Raw genomic sequence first — 18627 nt, 5'->3', positions numbered from 1 at the left:
TGGAATTTCCTTCTAATGGAAAAAGAGGGAAAGTAAGACTAATTTCTGAGCCACAAGTGCTACAAAAACATGCATACCACACACACACACACACACACACACACACACACACACACACACACACACTCACACACACACTCACACTCACACTCACACTCACACACACTCTCACACACTCTCACACACTACCCAGTGTAACATACACTGATCAGAATCTCCTTGCAGTCTGTTTCCTCCCTCTCTCCTTGCTGTCTCTCCTCTCCCCTCTTTTTGCACTCCCTCCTGCCCCTTGTGCACACTTCTCTCCATTCTCGCCTCCCTCTCTTTGCCGTCTCGAGTCTCCCCGTCTTTGCCGCCTCGCGCCTCCCCCTCTTTTCCGCCTCGTGCCTCCCCCTGGATTGCTTCTTTTAATTAAACTCTAGTTTTGCAACAAAATAGCAGTTAGTTGCAGTATCGGGAATAATACTGCTGAAGTCACATATATATCCTAATTGTAAAGCAATCCTGTACTGTATCACTAGTGTGTGAGTCCTACAATGATGGCAAGTAGGAGCGGAGAAAGACAGAGTTGTAGAGAAGGCTTTAAGTAGTCCCTGTAAAGAACAACCTTCCTGAACTAGCTCCTTGCATATCAATTAAACGGACTATGCTATCATTGGTAAGCACGGCGGCGTTCCCCGTGGTCTGAATATATTGCGGGATGGGGCACGGTCAGACCTCCTACGACTGACTCAAAGACGTCAGTTTATTTTATAACGGATGGTCGCCATCTTTTAAACTCCTGTATTGTCACTTGTGTGCACTTTTCAACCCCAAGGGGTGGGTAATCGTGGTTGTCTTTAATTGTGATCAAACACTGATATAACCCCCCACCCCCATTCTGTATATCAACAACTCGACCTTCCTTTCACAAGTGTGTCAGCTCCCCGGGTCAGGGCCCTCGTCGCCTTTTGTATCTGTTTGTCTTTATTTGGTATGTTATTCTGTTAATGTCATTTCCATAACTCTACCCCCGTTGGTGCTTTACAATTAAACCATACTTAATGACACAAGATAAGGGTTTATGGTTGGAGAGTAACACCGGTATAAATGCAGCTTGTAATGTGCCTTGGATGCTTTCTAATTGCATTCGCCATGTCATAGTAATATATATAGATATTTATAGTCAATCCATTGTCACACTAGTAAACGCTGCTGCCCTGATCCTGGGAGCGGAAAACCCTCACAAAGCCAGTGTTATGAAAGCCCCCACCAAGGAGGAGGTTTCCTTTAAGGCCTACACGGCCCGCTGCCGGTTAAACCGTCTGCGCCGATCGGCCTGTCGCCTGTTCACGTCGGATCCGGTGGTGAGGGCCATTCGGAGGCTGGAAGTGGAGATTGAGGCCCGCCGGCTGCTCGTGCGGAAGGACAGACACCTCTGGAAAGATATTGGTAAGTTACCACATGGTATTAAAAAAAAAATGTTTTACCGTACACTCGCCAGCACAGATGGACACGGTGACCAGTCTATGGAATAGTAACCAAAACACGTCGGGTAGGTTGACGTTTCAGTCCCCGCAGGAACTTCCTCGGGAACTCTTGTGACTGACATTTCTCGGACGACAAAAATAATTATTTTGCAACTATGTTGGAATGTCTAATGGGAGTTTTTTGTTTATTTGACCGTTGCATCCTTGGACGCGTAGCCTGCTACTTCAGCGAGCGCGCACTCAACTGTTCTGAAGCTGTCGATGAGCCAGCAGAATCGCACACTGCGTTGTACTTCTAACCCGGGGGGGGGGGGGGGGGGGGGGGCAACTCCAGTCCTCAACCGGTATCCAGGCCACCAACAGGTCAGGTATTGGGGATAGCCCTGCTTCAGCACAGGTGACTCAGTCGTTGACTGAGCAACTGATTGTCACCTGTACTGAGGCAGGGATACCCTGAGAACCTGACCTGTTGGTGGCCCTTGAGGACTGGAGTTGCCCCCCCTGTTCTAACCCTTTGACATGTACAATAAAGATGGTGGCTGCCAGATTAACCGCAACATTCATGGCACAACTTGACTCTTCGTGTTTCAGTTTATTCCCTGTAGACTGGAATGTTTAATAGGTCTCATAATAATAATAATAATTTTTAAAAAAATGTTCCAGACTCAGGACACACCTGTAACATGGAAACAGTGCGTTAACAGAGACCGTAAACCGCAAAATTCATCACAACATATCGGCCCGTTGTAATGTTTATTTAGCAGTGTTTTGTGTATAAAACATGTACATTAAAGCAAGGGTTCTCAACTCCAGCCCTCAAGCCCCCCAGCAAGTCACGTTTTCAAAATATCCCAGCTTCAGCACAGGTGGCTGACAGTCTCCGACTGAGCAACTAATTAATGCCACCTGTGCTGAAGTTGGGATGTCCTGAAAACCTGACCTGTTGGGGGGGCTTGAGGACTTGAGTTTAGCCCCCCTAAGTTAAAGTACCAGTCCTGCTGCTTTACTGTGTAGTGTATAACATATGTTCTTTTTCTCCAGGGGAGCGTCAGAAAGTTCTGAACTGGCTTCTGTCGTATAATCCTTTGTGGCTACGTGTAGGCCTGGAGGTAATACTTTCATTTAGAAATGATCCGTTTTTGTGGGAAGACCGTGATTATACATCCTATTATGTGTATTTAAAGGGGCAGTGGCTCTTGCCATGTTTTGTTCTAATAAATGCAAAAGTTCTATACGTTGCGACAATGTAATCATGTAAGCCGCCGATCGCTCCGTCTCCCGTGATCGATCAGCAAAGTTTCTGCTTCCCGGGGCACGCAATATGGCCACCTTTTTCAAGAGAGAAAAGCCCTGCACATCCTAAATGGCGGCTACAGCGACCCCAGGGAGCTTAATACTTTAAGACTCATTAAAAATGAGTGGTAGAGAATTTAATAAAATGTGGTAGGTATTAGCTAATACTACACAACTGACTTATTACACAAAACATAGGAAAGAATAATTTCATTCAAAACCCTGTTTGCCAATATGTTTCCCCCACCGCAGAATCGGTAAACGGCATAACATGAATGCTGAGTATGTTGCTGTAAAACCCGGTCATGCTAGTGAGTTCTGTCTCTGTATGATTACTATTGAGAGCAGGGGTGGGCGACTCCAGTGCTCAAGGGGCTAGGTATTAAGGATATCCCTGCTTCAGCACAGCTGGCTCAATCAGTCCCAGCTCAGTCTTTGATTGAGCCACCTGTGCTGAAGCAGGGATATCCTTAATACCTGGCCTGTTGGTGGCCCTTGAGGACAGGAGTTGCCCACCCCTGCACTTCTACATCCACCGATATGGCGGTACAGGCCATTGAAGTCCAGGGGGGTTTGGGCCCAAACAGCCATTTCTGTGGCTGTAGAATAAGACCCTACGTATGCAATCACATTAGTGATCACATAGTGTTAGCCTCGCAAGTCTGTTCTTTCTTTCCTAAGTAAGTATTTATGGCGCTTTGTTGCATTTAGAGCGCACCCCGTCATTCTCCCGGGCTTGTATCTGCAGACTATATTTGGCGAGCTCATTTCTCTGGAAGGTAACGGCGACGTCACAGGTCTGGCTTTGTTCATCTTGAATCGTTTGCTCTGGAACCCGGATCTGGCGTTGGAATACAGGCACCCCACTGTGCCACACCTGTATCGGGACGGTAAGGACTCTTCCCCTTTCCCAGCGCTGGCTGGCGGGATTTATATGGACTAGTTGGGTGGCAGGGGGTCTCTGGAGATGATCCGCGTTGATTTCCACTTCGGGGACACCCTGCTTCCTGAGATACTTACCTCTGTAGCGGCTCCGGCACAATATGGCGGTTTAAAGGTCCCGCGAGCCAACAGGAAGCCGCGACATCATCCCTTGTGGTGTGCTATTGGTCCTTGTGACGTGGGACAGTTATACCGGCAGCACTCTTTGGAGGTAAGTATCTCGGGAGGTAGGTGGACCCATGAGCTGAAATGAACACTGTTCCTCCCCAGTAACCCCCTGCTTCCCACCGGGAGGGGGGTGTATAGATGACACTGTTCCTCCCCAGTAACCCCCTGCTTCCCACCGGGAGGGGGGGGGTGTATAGGTGACAATTCCATTCTATTACTCATTCTTTGAAGTTTAACAGCTACACTACAGTGGTAATGAGTATCGTCCTGAGCTTCCATTCTATACTGATGGTAACCCGTATTGTTTTTCACCCTAATGATGTATGGTGGGCTAAAGGAAACGGGGTTTGAGAAGTGGTTCAGAATTGGTAATGTTTGACTCCTATAACGTTTTCTCGGGCTCCCTTAAAGTGGCGGGGCCTCCTGCAGTTTTTGCTATAATAGATGCAGTAGTTGCTTGCCTGTTTTGCCGATGATGATCCTGCTTACCAGGGCACGTAATATGGCCGCCTATTTGAAAAGAGGTGCTTGTGTAGCTTCCTAAATCGGGCCAAAAGAGGCTTAAAGGGGTGGGGGGTGGGAGGGGGGGAGTATTTAATACTGCACAACATATTAAATAAACCATTTCAAACCGGATTTTGTAGCTTTAACCAGAACATCAGTGTGTGGTCGTTCTCCTTGGTTTATATTGATCCGAAAGCGGCACAAACGGGTGCTTCAGAGTGTATATGATTTGACCCCTTAATCTTTTAATTGCCAAGTAAAGAGAACTATTCAACATGATGTTGTGTATAAATGTAGCGGGCGCTTTCTCCTCCTCCTCTCAGGACACGAAGAGGCCCTATCGAAGTTCACGCTGAAGAAGCTGTTGCTGTTGGTTTTCTTCCTTGACACCGCCAAGCAGTCCCGGCTCATCGACCACGACCCTTGCTTGTTCTGGAAAGACTCTGAATTTAAGGTGCTGTCACTTTTCCTAAACCAGTATCGGTTACATTTTCTGTATGGAAACTCCAGATAAATAAAAGCAGTCTGGGTATTCTGTCTACTTCTTGAACGTGTGGATAATCCTTCTCCACTTCTTCCCGGTGTCTGATTTGGTTTGTACATCGGCATTAAGCTGGCTTTGAGTACGTGTTGATCTGCGGTGTGGGTGCGATGCTGTCTTGACGTTGCTATTCTATCTCTAGTCCAGTAAAGACGTCTTGCTGGCATTCTCTCGAGACTTCCTGAGTGGCGAAGGGGACCTCTCCCGTCACCTCGGCTATTTGGGACTGCCAGTCAGCCACGTCCAGGCTCCACTTGACGAGTTTGACTTTGCCGTGACCAATCTGGCAGTGGATTTACAGTGCGGTATTCGATTAGTGTGAGTAGCACGCCAAGTATGTGTTTTCAGTACCCTTGCTCTCTTTGTCATCCACCATACACTAATCACGTGTCCTATGTAGGCGGACGATGGAGCTTCTCACCCAAAACTGGAGTTTGTCCAAGAAGCTGCGGCTGCCTGCGATAAGCCGCCTGCAAAAGATGCACAATGTGGAAGTGGCTCTGCAGGTCCTCAAGGAGCGGGAGGTTCCGTTACAAGATGAATTTGGTAAGTTTTACAAATTATCTCATTTGTAGTGTCCTTTGTCATGATAGATCTATCCATCTTGGAGGATGGTTTCTCTAGTATACACAAGCAATGGTATTTAACGTGCAGTATTAAAAACAAGTCTGGCATGAACTCGTTGGTGCAGTGTTCAGGGAACTTGCACCTGCAATTTCCTTCAGTAGAAGTCCTGCATACTGTATATAAATGTTATCTTCTAATGCCCCTATTACCAGTAGACCTGTCTTATTTCTCTATATCACGGTTGTGTGTTTACTTGTAATTGCATGCACAGGAAACAACTGCCATTTTCTGACTTTATATCCAGGGCTCCATGTAATAAGAGAAACGCGAAACAAACGCTCCATACTTAGATCTTCCAATAATGTCGTCTTTAGCTAGAATAAGCGGTCCTACTCGCAAAGTCATTTGGTTAGCCTATAGATGTCTAAACTGCCAGCGCCGGTCTCCGCCTGCTAGTTCTGCCACCCATGCGTCACCGTGGTGTTCCCGGCGTGCTACGTCACAGGCCCCTGGGCACAGCCTGTTATCTTCTAATGCCCCCATTACCAGTAGACCTGTCTTATTTCTCTATATCACGGTTGTGTGTTTACTTGTAATTGCATGCACAGGAAACAACTGCCCTTTTCTGACTTTATATCCAGGGCTCCATGTAATAAGAGAAACGCGAAACAAACGCTCCATACTTAGATCTTCCAATAATGTCGTCTTTAGCTAGAATAAGCGGTCCTACTCGCAAAGTCATTTGGTTAGCCTATAGATGTCTAAACTGCCAGCGCCGGTCTCCGCCTGCTAGTTCTGCCACCCATGCGTCACCGTGGTGTTCCCGGCGTGCTACGTCACAGGCCCCTGGGCACAGCCTGGTAGCGCTGTATTCTGGCTCCTTCCCCCGCGTGTTTCACGATCCACTGACTCCATCCAAAGTAGTTCAATTCTTCAGCATTTTTATTGAGATGAAATCTGTACTTCAGTGCATTTAAAGAGGGTTTATTGGACTCCATTCCTTTTTGCTCCTTGCTTTGCTTATAAAGTGATAGATATATAGGGGTTTTACAGGCGGTCCTCGGTTATCTGCCGGAATCCGTCCTGCAATATCCGTCGAATAGCAAAACGTATGGTTGCGAATCCAATATTAATCTGCGGCGGTGAGCGTCTGATCCGTTCCGACATCGGATAATGCGTTTGGATAGCGAGGACCTCCTGTGTGGAGTAAAGTCTCCTAGCTGCAAAGCCTGTGTGAAAGGCATCCCGGGGAAAGCAGTATGAGTTCTTTTCCACTGATCCGGCACAATTATTGGAGCAGGTTTTGCAGCCACGAGACTTGAGTGAATATCCCTCATACTCTTGTGCCCGTCTACGTCCTGTTGTGAATAAATAATAATTGTATGCTATGTACGCTGTAAAGCTCCCTGCTTATGTTCCACCTATTGAACAATGCAAGCTGTTCAGGGTAGTGAAGCTGTGTGTGTATATTGTGCGCATCTCACATTGTTCGCAGCCTCGGGGTTTAACCTGCCTCTGATCTCTTTGCCCTGTAGGTGTCGTGATCGGATCCAAGCACATTGTTGACAGACACAGGGAACGCACCCTGGCTCTGCTCTGGCGAATTGTCTTTGCTTTCCAGGTATAGAATTGAAAAGCTACAGTATGTGCAATACTCAGAAGTAAGAGGATGTGTTCCTGCTCGTCAGTGCTATTAGGGATGTGTTCCCAACACACTAGTAATCTCCATCACTCGGAGAACTTGGTCACACTGTATTTAGGCTTTCTGTTACTGGCAGAGGCACGTAATGTATCCTGTGTATTAATGGGGAGCAGATCTTACTTTCACCTATTAAGCCTTGTACTTATCACCTGACCTTTTCATCAGATTATTTTCCGTGGGAGCGCATTCTGTCCACATACTGTTCAGGGGGTAATATACACAGCGGAGGGGGGTGGGGGCTTTATCAGAATATATATATATAAATATATATATATATATATAAAACTGTATGCTCATCTGCATGTCTTAGGCAGGTCTGCTACCCCGCCTTTCCCCATTATCACCCAGCATACAGCACTTCCACTGCAGCAAGGGATTCTGGGGAATGACATGCAAATGAGCACACAGTGTCACTTTTTGCCTCAATAACCATTTTTAACATGGTTCCCTATAGGCTTAAGCTTGCTGCATGGTCACAGCTTTGAGCACAGCCAGGGTTAAGGTGCATACCCAGAAAACCACCCACAGACAGCTGTTTCGACCTTAATGGGTCTCATCAGTGTGGGGTTGGTAAACTGGCTATGCAATGAAGCTAAAGGATGGGGTTTACCATACTGAGTTAAGTTATGGTGAGTAAAAAAAGTGACAAAACCCCTTATACGTTTATCAGAATATACATGTGGGGGAGGGCGTTAACAGAATATAGATGGGGGAGGGGGATGTATCAGAATATACACAGGGGGTGGTGGGGTTTATCGACCATTTTTTTTTTTTTTTTCCTATGAAAAAAGTTTTCTCTACACAAAATAACAATGGGGCCGTTCTGTACGAAATCTTCTAGACGTCAGACTTTTACTTGAAAGCTGAAATCTGTCTTTATCGTCTGTCACAGGTGGATGTTTCACTCAATGTTGAACAGTTAAAAGAGGAAATTGAGTTTCTGAAGCAAAGTTATGGAGCGCAGAAGAAGCTGGCTGCTCTTCGGTCTCTCTCTCACCCGTCCGTCGCAGGCAAGAGAGACAGTGACCACTTTGCACCTGAGAATTACAGCGAGCGAGTTCTGCTTCTCATGGAATGGGTTAATGCTGTGTCCGCCTTCTATGGTGCCAAAGTAAGTCGCTGTTACACGTTAGTACAGTGTTTTTGGTTGAGGAACGCTATAATTATTTTGTGATATTCTGCGGAACCCCCAACCCTCTCTAATAGCGCGTCTCAGAGCAGATGCATTGTAAGGAACCCAAACCCTCTCTAATAGCGCGTCTGAGATCAGATGCATTGTAAGGAACCCCGACCCTCTCTAATAGCGCGTCTGAGATCAGATGCTTTGTAAGGAACCCCGACCCTCTCTAATAGCGCATCTGAGATCAGATGCATTGTAAGGAACCCCAACCCTCTCTAATAGCGCGTCTGAGATCAGATGCATTGTAAGGAACCCCAACCCTCTCTAATAGCGCATCTGAGATCAGATGCATTGTAAGGAACCCCAACCCTCTCTAATAGCGCGTCTGAGATCAGATGCATTGTAACGAACCCCAACCCTCTCTCTAATAGCGTGTCTGAGATCAGATGCATGGTAAGGAACCCCAACCCTCTCTAATAGCGCGTCTGAGATCAGATGCATTGTAAGGAACCCCAACCCTCTCTAATAGCGTGTCTGAGATCAGATGCATTGTAAGGAACCCCAACCCTCTCTAATAGCGCATTTGAGATCAGATGCATTGTAAGGAACCCCAACCCTCTCTAATAGCGCGTCTGAGATCAGATGCATTGTAAGGAATCCCAACCCTCTCTAATAGCGCATTTGAGATCAGATGCATTGTAAGGAACCCCAACCCTCTCTAATAGCGCGTCTGAGATCAGATGCATTGTAAGGAACCCCAACCCTCTCTAATAGCACGTCTGAGATCAGATACATTGTAAGTAACCCCAACCCTCTCTAATAGCACGTCTGAGATCAGATACATTGTAAGTAACCCCCACCCTCTCTAATAGTGTGACTGTGAACAAATACATAGTAAATTGTTCTGTATTTGATACAATTTTGAAACGATCTGAAAATCACAGGGAACCCTTTAGTGAGGTACGCGGATCCTAGGTTTTCCTAGGAACCTCTGTTTAAAACCACTGGATTAGTAACTATATTGGGATAAAAGGGTTTCTCCCACACAGGGTCCTATTCATCTGATTGGAGAAAATGGTGTACAGTGATTTTGCCAAGTTAGAGACTATTGCATCGGTCTCGTGTACACATGCAAACTGAATGACAGTGTTTATAGTGCGTGTTGACACCCATGTTACTTTGTGTGCGGGACAGCGGTGCTTGTCTATCAGACATCTCCAATGATCTGCAGCAATATTTTGGTGTTTGTGACCCGTTATCACTTTAAAAGGGAAAAAAAATAAACTGTCCTTTTAATGGAAAGAATTATCAGCACCAGAAAAAAAAGAAACCACAAGAAACTTGTACCTCCAACTTGTGACCAGGCGCTGATCTTCCTGCTAATCAATGCGTTCTCCCTGCCTTCAGGAAGATGCAGCGCCCTCTGTGACCTGGCAGCCACTCGCTGTCACCTCCCTGTTGCACTGTGGTCCTAGTGGCTGCAAGGTTCCTGGGGGTGTTTTGTGCTCCGCTTGTTCATGGAACTGAGAAGACCCCTGACTGAACTGAGCTGTCTTTGTGTCCTCAGGTAGAGAATTTTACTGTGTCCTTCTCCGACGGGCGAGTTTTCTGCTACCTGATTAGCCACTACCACCCCAGTTACGTGCCACTCCATGCCATACGCCAGCGCACGACCCAGACCATAGAATGCACGCGGACTGGCACAGTGGGGCTGAATTCTTCCACGGAGTCCGACAACTCGTTGGATATGTGGCCTGACGTGTCTGACCAAAGTAAATATTGTCACCGTGTCTTATTTTCCGTTACAATGATGTGTTGTTGAGTGTGTTAGCTGTTGTATGTTGTCACAAACTTGAATGTTTTAATCACAACTGAACACAATATTGTGTTCCTTTTAAACCGCTGTATGAGAAATGTTCCCTCCTGGCTGAAATTAATAAGGCTTCTGTCCCAATGTCCTCAAAAGTCCCCAATTTAATCTGTTAAAACAAACGCATCTCCCACCTCTCCCTAAAAGGATGCTGGTCTAAAAACAGCAGCTAAACTGGTGCATAAAATGCCCCGATCGTGCAAGGAAAGAGTTACAGGTGTAGCCAGCCTTATTTTACTCACGGATGGCGTGGAATATCCGTTTCCATAGGATCCAATGGCCGCGATACCACTATATCCCACCGAAACGCACCTGTGGGAGCAGTTACCCGAAATACCTTATAGCGCGGCAAAGGGAAGGTCACGTGGGTCTCTAAGGGAGGTAGGGAACGTAAGAATTTCAGTCCAACATGTGCAAGAATTAAGAGCAAGATTTAAAAAATATATATATATTTTTTGTAGCTATGAAATTTAGTTGCCTTTTTCCATGACAAATTTGCTCTTAAAATCCCAGCGTTTGTTTGGCATTCATGGTATCGTCGGTGGGTTCTCACCTCCCTTCCTCACCTCGTCACTTCGTTCTATGATGTGTAAGTGTGACCGTTTCCTTTTTCCCGAAGGTATCTGCACATCGGTGCTGTACAAGGAGCTGCTGGAGAACGAGGGGAAAAACTTTAGCTTGGCAAACGGTGCCGTTTCGGACCTCGGCGGGATCCCGGCGATGATACACTGCTCCGATATGTCCAATACAATCCCGGATGAAAAGGTACACAGGAAAACATTGACCCCCACCCTTCCTCGCTGTGACATTTTAACGCTAAACGCCAGCAGTATAAGAGTTTCACTCCCTTCCACAGGTGGTCATCATTTACCTGTCCTTCCTTTGCGCCCGGCTGCTGGACCTGCGCAAAGAGGCCAGGGCGGCCCGAGTGATTCAGACGGCGTGGAGGAAGTACAAGCTCAGAGTGGAGGAGCGGCTTTTACAGGTTAATCGCTACCTTTGTTTCTTTCCGTAGACTGTAACCCACGGGGTGGATAACTCCAGTGCTCGAGGGCCACCGATGGGTTGGGTTTTAAGGACATCCCTGCTTCAGCACAGGTGGCTCAGTCTTAGGCTGCGTCTATAGAAGGACAAGCAGCGCTGAGGCGTGCGGACGCTCCGCGCTGAGCCCCTGTATCCTCAATGAGGATGCCTTGAGAGGGGGCTCACGCGAGCGTCCGCAGGCGTGCTGACGAGTTGGAGGTTTCAGCCGAGCACCAAGCTGTTTTTCAGCGTGCTGTCGGCTGAAAACATCCAATCAGCCTTAAGCAGCGTCAACGTCACGGCGCCGTGACGTCGGCGCCGTGACATTGACGTCAGTGCGTCGCGGGCGATTGGCCCAGCGACGTCACTGCCCCCCGCCTCCAACCACCTCCCCCCGGTTCCCTTCGCGCACGCTGGCTCGCCTGCAAGTCCGTGGAATCGCGCTGACTGAAGCAGGCGAGCCTCAGCGTTAGCGCGCATCCGCTCTCCTCACCCCTCTATGGCCTGGGCCTTAGACTGAGCAACTGATTGAGCCATCTGTGCTGAAGCAGGGATATCCTGAAAATGTAACTTGTTGGTGGCCCTTGAAGTCTGACGTTGTCCAACCCGGCTGTAACGGCTTCGCTGACAGAGGCAAGAAACGTGTTGCGCAAAGTGTCAGCAAGCGGGTTATGGGCCATGTCTACTAAGCAGCCTTCTGCCACATGGCATCTTCCGGTACTGGGAAATGGATGTATAGTCCGTTCAGGGTCAATGGGCTGCACGGAGTCCTTCAGTGCTGGTAACTGGGGATAAACGCTGGCAAAGTGTAGATCTGTCTGCGTGTGTTGAATGAGAACGCTTTGTGTTGCAGACGAAGCACAAGGCCGCGTCCGTTATCCAGTCCGCTGTGGTTGGGTTTCTCTCCCGACGTCGCTTTCTGAAGAGACGGCGCTCTGCCCTCGTCCTTCAGACACACTGGAGGAGACGCCTGGCGCACAAGCACGTTGTGACACTAAGAGCTCGCCGGCTGAAGGAAATCCACTCGGCTGCGGCTGTAATTATCCAGGTATCTGCGTGGTTTTCTTTGTGGGAATAGCCTCCCTCTTGCGGTATCGGCGGTGACTAGGGAGTTCGAGTTTTTGTCTCTTTGCACACTTGACGTTTGTAGCGGTGACACTGGTCTGTGTACCCGAATGTAGCCAGAAAGATATATTGTATATACCCTGCAGCTTATAACCACAATACCTCCCCCAAAGTGCAGGGGACCCCCAGAGCTGATCCATACTCCCCTCCCCCCACTGGGGCAGATATATAGACACATGCTAGGGGAGGGCGCTCGCCGGCCACACTTGAGCCGGGGGGATTTCAGCAAAGTCTTGATAATGACAAAGCAAAGCGCTCACAGCTTAACTGTCAATTAATTTTGTAGATTTTATTGAATTAATGAGAATCGGTTATTCTAATTTTTGTATCATGATAAAGGTAACGGTGTTCAACAGCCCCGGGGGGTGGGGGAGCGGCGGTATTTACAGTGTATAAACACGTGTTAGCGGGGATTGTCAGAGCAGTTACGGGGCCGCCAGCTAAATATCGCTCCAAGACATTTGGCCGCTGCTGTTTTGCCGCGACCAAATCCCCGTCCAGCTGCCACTCACCTCGCTACCGGGACATCTACCCGCAGGCCGCTTCTCCGCCAAGGTAAGTCCCTCACCCTACAAACCCCTTACACCAACGCGGCTCCTAGCCCCGCCCCTTACCCTACAAACCCCTAACACCAACGCGGCTCCTAGCCCCGCCCCTTACCCTGCAAACCCCTAATACTAACGCGGCTCCTAGCCCCGCCCCTTACCCTGCAAACCCCTAATACTAACGCGACTCCTAGCCCCGCCCCTTACCCTAACTTGCCTTGACGGAGATGGAGGGTCCTTCTGCGGCCAAAACGGTGGCGGAGATTTGGTCACAGCGAGACGGCCGCGACAAAATGTCCCATTCCGTGTAACCACTACTCCTGCTCAGGGAGAGCGGTATTGGCACTGCGAATTGTCTCTCCACTGGGCATAGTAATCTCTGAGCACTTCTTTCCTTCACAGACTCTATGGAGAGGCTATTCGGCCAGAAAGCATTACCGTACGTTCAGAAGCCACACTATACTGATGCAAGCAAGAGTCAGGACAAAGATTGCTGTGACTTCTTACCAGCGTCTGCTGTGTGCCACAATCATTCTCCAAACACACTTCCGTTCCTGGCAGTTAACCAAGAAGGGTCGGCAGAAATACCTCCAGCTCCGATCCGCGGCCGTAGCGATCCAGTTCGCTTTCAAGCAGTGGAAAAAAAACAAACTTAAACGGGAAACGGAAGCCGCGTTGCTGCTTCAAACCATTTACCGGAAACGGAGGGCACGCAAGTTAGCCACTCAGATATCTGCCGCCATTAGAATTCAGTCATGGTATCGTATGCGCAGAGAAAGGCAACACTACCTGGATGCTAGACGCAAAATCGTGAAGATTCAGGCTTGCTTTAGGTGTAAAAGAGACCAGCGGGAGTTTGAAACCAAGAAGAGAAGCGTTCTGACACTTCAGAAATATTACAGAGCTTGTATACAAGGACAAAAAGAGCGAGAAAGATATTTGGAGAAACGGTCCGCGGCCATCGCCATACAGGCCGCCTGCAGAGGAATGGCAGCTCGGCGGCGTTATCGCCAGATTAAAGCAGCGCTCGTTATTCAGTCCGTCTGGCGAATGCAGCAGCAAAAAAAGAAGTATGAACGTTTGAAGCGATGTGCAGTTCTGCTACAGTCAAACGTTAGAAGATATCAGCAACAAAGACGGTACAGCAACCTGAAGAAAGCGGTCCGTGTGGTTCAGTCACGATACAGATCCCACGTCGCTACCAAGCAAGCTGTGCGTTCCTATAAGCGCATCTGTGACGCCGTCTCGGTGCTGCAGTCGGCTTTCCGCAAACTGCAGAGTAGAACAGCCACGTTACGACTGAGAAGTGCGATAACAATCCAGTCGCACTTCCGTGCCTTCAGCGTCCGAAACCGATTCCTTACAATGAAAGCCGCCGCGGTGAAGATCCAGTCTGTGATTCGAATGAGGCAGAGATGTGTCCGCTATCGTGCGCTGAAAGAGGCGTCGCTGTTTGTCCAGCGGAGGTTTCGTGCGAATAAATTAATGCAGCAGGAGAGAGAAGCTTACGCCAAAGTTAGGGAAGCGTGTGTTACAGTGCAAGCCGCTGCACGTGGGTATCTGGTGCGGAGAGAAGTAAGATGGCAGAATAAGGCTGCAACAGTATTACAGGCCGGCTACAGAATGCGGTTGCAAAGGAAGAGGTATCAACTGATGTGTACAGCGGCTGTTCAGATTCAGGAACGTTATCGGGCGCATCAGAAGCGCGTTCATCAGAGACAAATGTTCTTGACTATCAAACAATCTGTGATAAGGTTGCAAGCCGCCTATAGAGGTTACAGCTCGCGCAAAGCACTTAAAGCCCAGCATGCCGCAGCGATCCGCATACAGGCCGCCTTCCGAACGCACGTGGCTAGGAGCAGCTATGTGAGGATGACGCAGTCTGCAGTGACCATTCAGACGTGGTACAGGGCTCTTAAAGTTGGCAGGAAAGAAAAGGAGAATTTCTCGCAGACCAAGAAAGCGATTGTTTCCATACAAGCCGGTTACCGCGGCTGGGCAGCGAGGAAGAGGCTGCAGAAGCAGCGCAAGGCTGCGGTCCGTATTCAGGCTGCGTTCAGGAAACTCGTTGCTGAGAAGAAACGAAAAGCAACGGAGAAGGCTGCGCTGAGCCTACAGCTGTACTACCGGGCTGTGCTGGCTGCTAGGAAAGAGAGACGAGGGTATCTGGCGCTGCGTGGGGCAGTAACAACAATGCAAGCTGCGTGGAGAGGCAGAGCTGTGAGAATAGAGATCCGGAGGCAGCGTGAGGCTGTGACTCTGATCCAATCCTATTACAGAACCCATGTCTACCAGAGAAGGTTTAAAGCGATGAAGGAGGCTTCTGTGGTCATTCAGAATCATTACAGAGCGTATAAAACAGGTCAAACTCAGCGGGCTCGTTATCTGACAATGAAAGCGGCCGCGATTGTCCTGCAAGCTGCCTGTCGAGGCCGCAAGAGAAGGAAGCAAATGCAGGTGCTCAATACAGCCGCCTGCACCATTCAGGCTACCTATCGCTCTTTCAGGCTGAGGAAGCAGTACGTGACTCTCAGAACCGCGGCACTCACAGTTCAGAGGCGTTACCGCGCACTTCTTTGCGCCAGGCACCAGCGGGAAGAGTATACGCGGTTGCGGAATGAAACTATCAAAATACAGGCCGCTTACCGAGGTGCGAAAGCGAGGAGAGAATTGGAGCGGACGCAGAAGGCCGCAGTTTTTATCCAAGCACAGTTTAGAATGCATCGGATGCGGGTAAAATACAAGGCAATGAAATTGGCAGCTACTCTCGTTCAAATCCGATACAGAGCTTTACTGGAAAGTAGGCATGTGCATAAATGTTACATGGATTTAAAAAAGGCTGCTGGCGTCCTGCAGGCTGCGTGGAGAGCTAGGAAAGTCCGGGAGCGAGTTAAAAGTCTGCATGAAGCCGCAACCCGGATACAGGCACAATATCGAATGCACAGGCAACGGCGTTACTATGAAAAGCTAAAGGAGGCAGCGAGAACGCTGCAGCTGCGTTACCGTGCGTCGAAAGCAAGAAACAAACAAGTACATCAGTACACGAAGATGAGAAATGCAGCCCTGAGCCTTCAGTCCGCCTTCCGTGGGATGAAAGGGAGAAGGGAGATTCGGGCAATGCATAAGGCCGCAATGCTCATTCAACGGATATTTAAGTCCTTTTTGGAAAGGCGCAAGTTCCTCACTGTTCGAAAGTCTGCCGTTCTAATTCAGCAGAAGTTTAGGATGAAGATGCTTGCACAGCGACAGAGACGAGAATATCTCCATCTTCAGAGAGCTGCAGTTGCTATACAAGCTGCTTACAGGGGCTGGAAGGAGAGAAGAACGATCAAACGCATGCATGCTTCTGCTACGGTCATCCAGGCAGCGTTCAGAATGCACAAAGCCAAGATTTCCTACCGTGCAATGAAGCTTGCATGCGTAATCATACAGCGCCAGTACCGGGCATGCAGGCTGTCCAAGTACCACAGGGGAAACTATGTGAAACAGCGACACGCCGCAATAATTATTCAAGCAGCTTACCGCGGGATGCGAGCCAGGGAATGGCTCGCCAAGAGGCACCAGGCTGCTTCCAAAATCCAGGCCACCTTCAGGATGCACCAGTGTATACACAGGTACAGCATGGTTCAGTGGGCTGTCAGCACCGTTCAGCAGCGGTACCGCGCAAACAAGCTTAGAGACTTTGAAGTACTCCGTTACTCATTCATGATGGAAGCCGCGCTTTGCATCCAAGCCGCTTACCAAGGTTGGCGACTGAGAAAGAGGTTCTTAAGGATGAAACAGGCTGCCGTGGGGATTCAGAGACGTTTCAGGGGGGCCGTAGCGCATAAACGTTATCTCGCTGTAAAGGGGGCAGCAGTCGTTATACAGAGGAGGTACAGAGCGGCTGTACTGACCCGTCTGCGGTATCAAGAATACCAGTCTGTGCTCAGGGCTGCTGTATGTATACAAGCTGCGTACAGAGGGTCAAAGGTGAGGAGGAAGCTTCAGCTGATGCACCAAAGGGCGACTCTGATCCAGTCCGCGTTCAGAATGCACAGGGCACGTGTCCTATATCGAGCCATGCAACTGGCAGCCAGAATTATTCAGGTTCGCTACAGGTCGTTGATGAGATGTAGACTTGCGCGTGCAACGTATTTGCAGCTGCGTGAATCTGCCATTGTCATCCAGGCAGCCTACCGAGGAATGAGAGATCGGATGAACCTAAAAGCCATGCATAGGGCAGCCATCAAAATCCAGACCCGTTATCGAATGTGCAGTCAGCAGAATTACTACAGGCGGCTGTTGCAAGCCGTTCGAACAGTTCAGCAACGATACAGAGAGAAGAAAGCTAGAGGCGCCAATCTGCATCAGTACCAAAGGACAAAGCGAGCCGCAATTCTCCTACAAGCAGCTTATCGAGGCATGCGTACAAGAAGGAAGATGGGGAGAATGCATCAAGCTGCTGTCGTTATCCAACGATGGTTTCACGCTGTCACAGAAAGAAAGAGATACTTGGCACTTAGGTCGGCAGCGGTGTGTGTTCAGAGAAGGTACAGAGCGTCCGTGTCAGGCCAATCTCAACGTCGGGAGTTCCTTTCCTGTCGTAAAGCTGCGGTGTGCATCCAGGCTGCCTACCGAGGCTTTAAAGAGAGGGAGAAACTTAAACAGAGGCACATAGCGGCAGCCAAAATCCAGTCTGTTTTTAGGATGCACAGGGTGCGTGTCCTGTACCAAGCGATAAGGCGTGCAGCGGTCTCGATACAGCGTTATTACAGACATTATCTAACGGCTAGGCTTGGACGAGCGCATTACCTGGAACTTCGTAACTCTGCCATTGTCATTCAAGCAGCATACAGAGGAATGATAAGTCGTAAGAACCTGGGCGCCATGCATCATGCAGCGACTGTGATCCAGTCCTACCATCGTATGTACAGACAGCGCAATTACTACAGAGACTTGGGCCGGGCTGTTAGAACCACACAGCAAAGATTCAGAGCGAAACGCGCAAGGGACTCTGCCACTATTAGAAGAGCCACACAGCGAATAGAAACTGCGTTAAGTGTCATGGAAGCAGCAAGAGACGCTAAAAAGGCGGAGGCTGCGCAGGTGATCCAGGCAGCGTGGAGGACGCACGCAGAGAGGAGAGCCATGGCAAAGACTAGGGCCGCAACTGTGGTCATCCAGATCGCGTTCAGAGCTCACCGAACCAGAGAGTCGCACAGGGAAATGCAGGCGTCCGCGTCCCGCATCCAGATTTGGTACAGGAGCTGCCAGAGGGCACGTCTGCTAAGAGCCAAGTACACCTCCGTCAGGGCATCCGCCATCACCATTCAGTCCGCTTTCAGGGGAATGCGCGCACGGAAACTGGCGAGGCGGGAGCGGGCTGCCAGAAAGATTCAGTCGTTTCTCCGCATGGCTGCGCAGCGTGGAGCGTTTCTCCGGCTCCGAGCCGCTGCCGTGACGTTGCAATCCTATTACAAGATGCCCTGGACCAGGAGGTCATATACCCTGCAGCGGGAGGCGGCGCTGATCCTGCAACAACGCTGCCAATCGCACGCAGCCGCGGAGCGCCAGCGAGAAGTGGATCTGGCGACTCGGAGGAGAATCGTCTGCGTCCAAGCGGTGGTCAGAGGCCATTGTGAGCGGCGGAGATTTCAGAGAATGAAGAGCAGCGCAGTAAAAATTCAGGTGAGTGACACGCCATGCGTAGCAGCAAAGGGTTAAAAAGACAAGTCCCACTTAGTTCAAAACAGATCTATAAACATTATAAGGGATT

At 49.2% G+C, this 18627-nt stretch overlaps 1 protein-coding gene across 3 annotated transcripts in view; it reads left to right on the top strand.

The window, feature by feature from the left end:
• Positions 1–18627, top strand: part of ASPM (assembly factor for spindle microtubules) — a 38604-nt gene that overhangs the window by 8312 nt on the left and 11665 nt on the right. For all 3 annotated transcript variants that reach the window (XR_012804151.1, XR_012804152.1, XM_075617034.1), the window contains exons 7-19: positions 1186–1431; positions 2511–2578; positions 3511–3652; positions 4700–4830; positions 5060–5235; positions 5318–5463; positions 7020–7105; positions 8079–8297; positions 9874–10078; positions 10796–10941; positions 11033–11161; positions 12053–12247; positions 13272–18539. Coding sequence is in view for 1 of the 3 variants with exons in the window: in XM_075617034.1 (XP_075473149.1) it covers positions 1186–1431; positions 2511–2578; positions 3511–3652; positions 4700–4830; positions 5060–5235; positions 5318–5463; positions 7020–7105; positions 8079–8297; positions 9874–10078; positions 10796–10941; positions 11033–11161; positions 12053–12247; positions 13272–18539 (7157 nt within the window). In the remaining 2 variants the exon portion in view is untranslated. The remainder of the gene's footprint in view (positions 1–1185; positions 1432–2510; positions 2579–3510; positions 3653–4699; positions 4831–5059; positions 5236–5317; positions 5464–7019; positions 7106–8078; positions 8298–9873; positions 10079–10795; positions 10942–11032; positions 11162–12052; positions 12248–13271; positions 18540–18627) is intronic.

The sequence above is a fragment of the Ascaphus truei genome, chromosome 10 (genome assembly GCF_040206685.1).
Source record: "Ascaphus truei isolate aAscTru1 chromosome 10, aAscTru1.hap1, whole genome shotgun sequence".
Lineage (NCBI taxonomy): Eukaryota > Metazoa > Chordata > Amphibia > Anura > Ascaphidae > Ascaphus > Ascaphus truei.
Note: the sequence above shows the minus strand (reverse complement) of the source record. Positions and strands in the feature narration are given on the sequence as shown.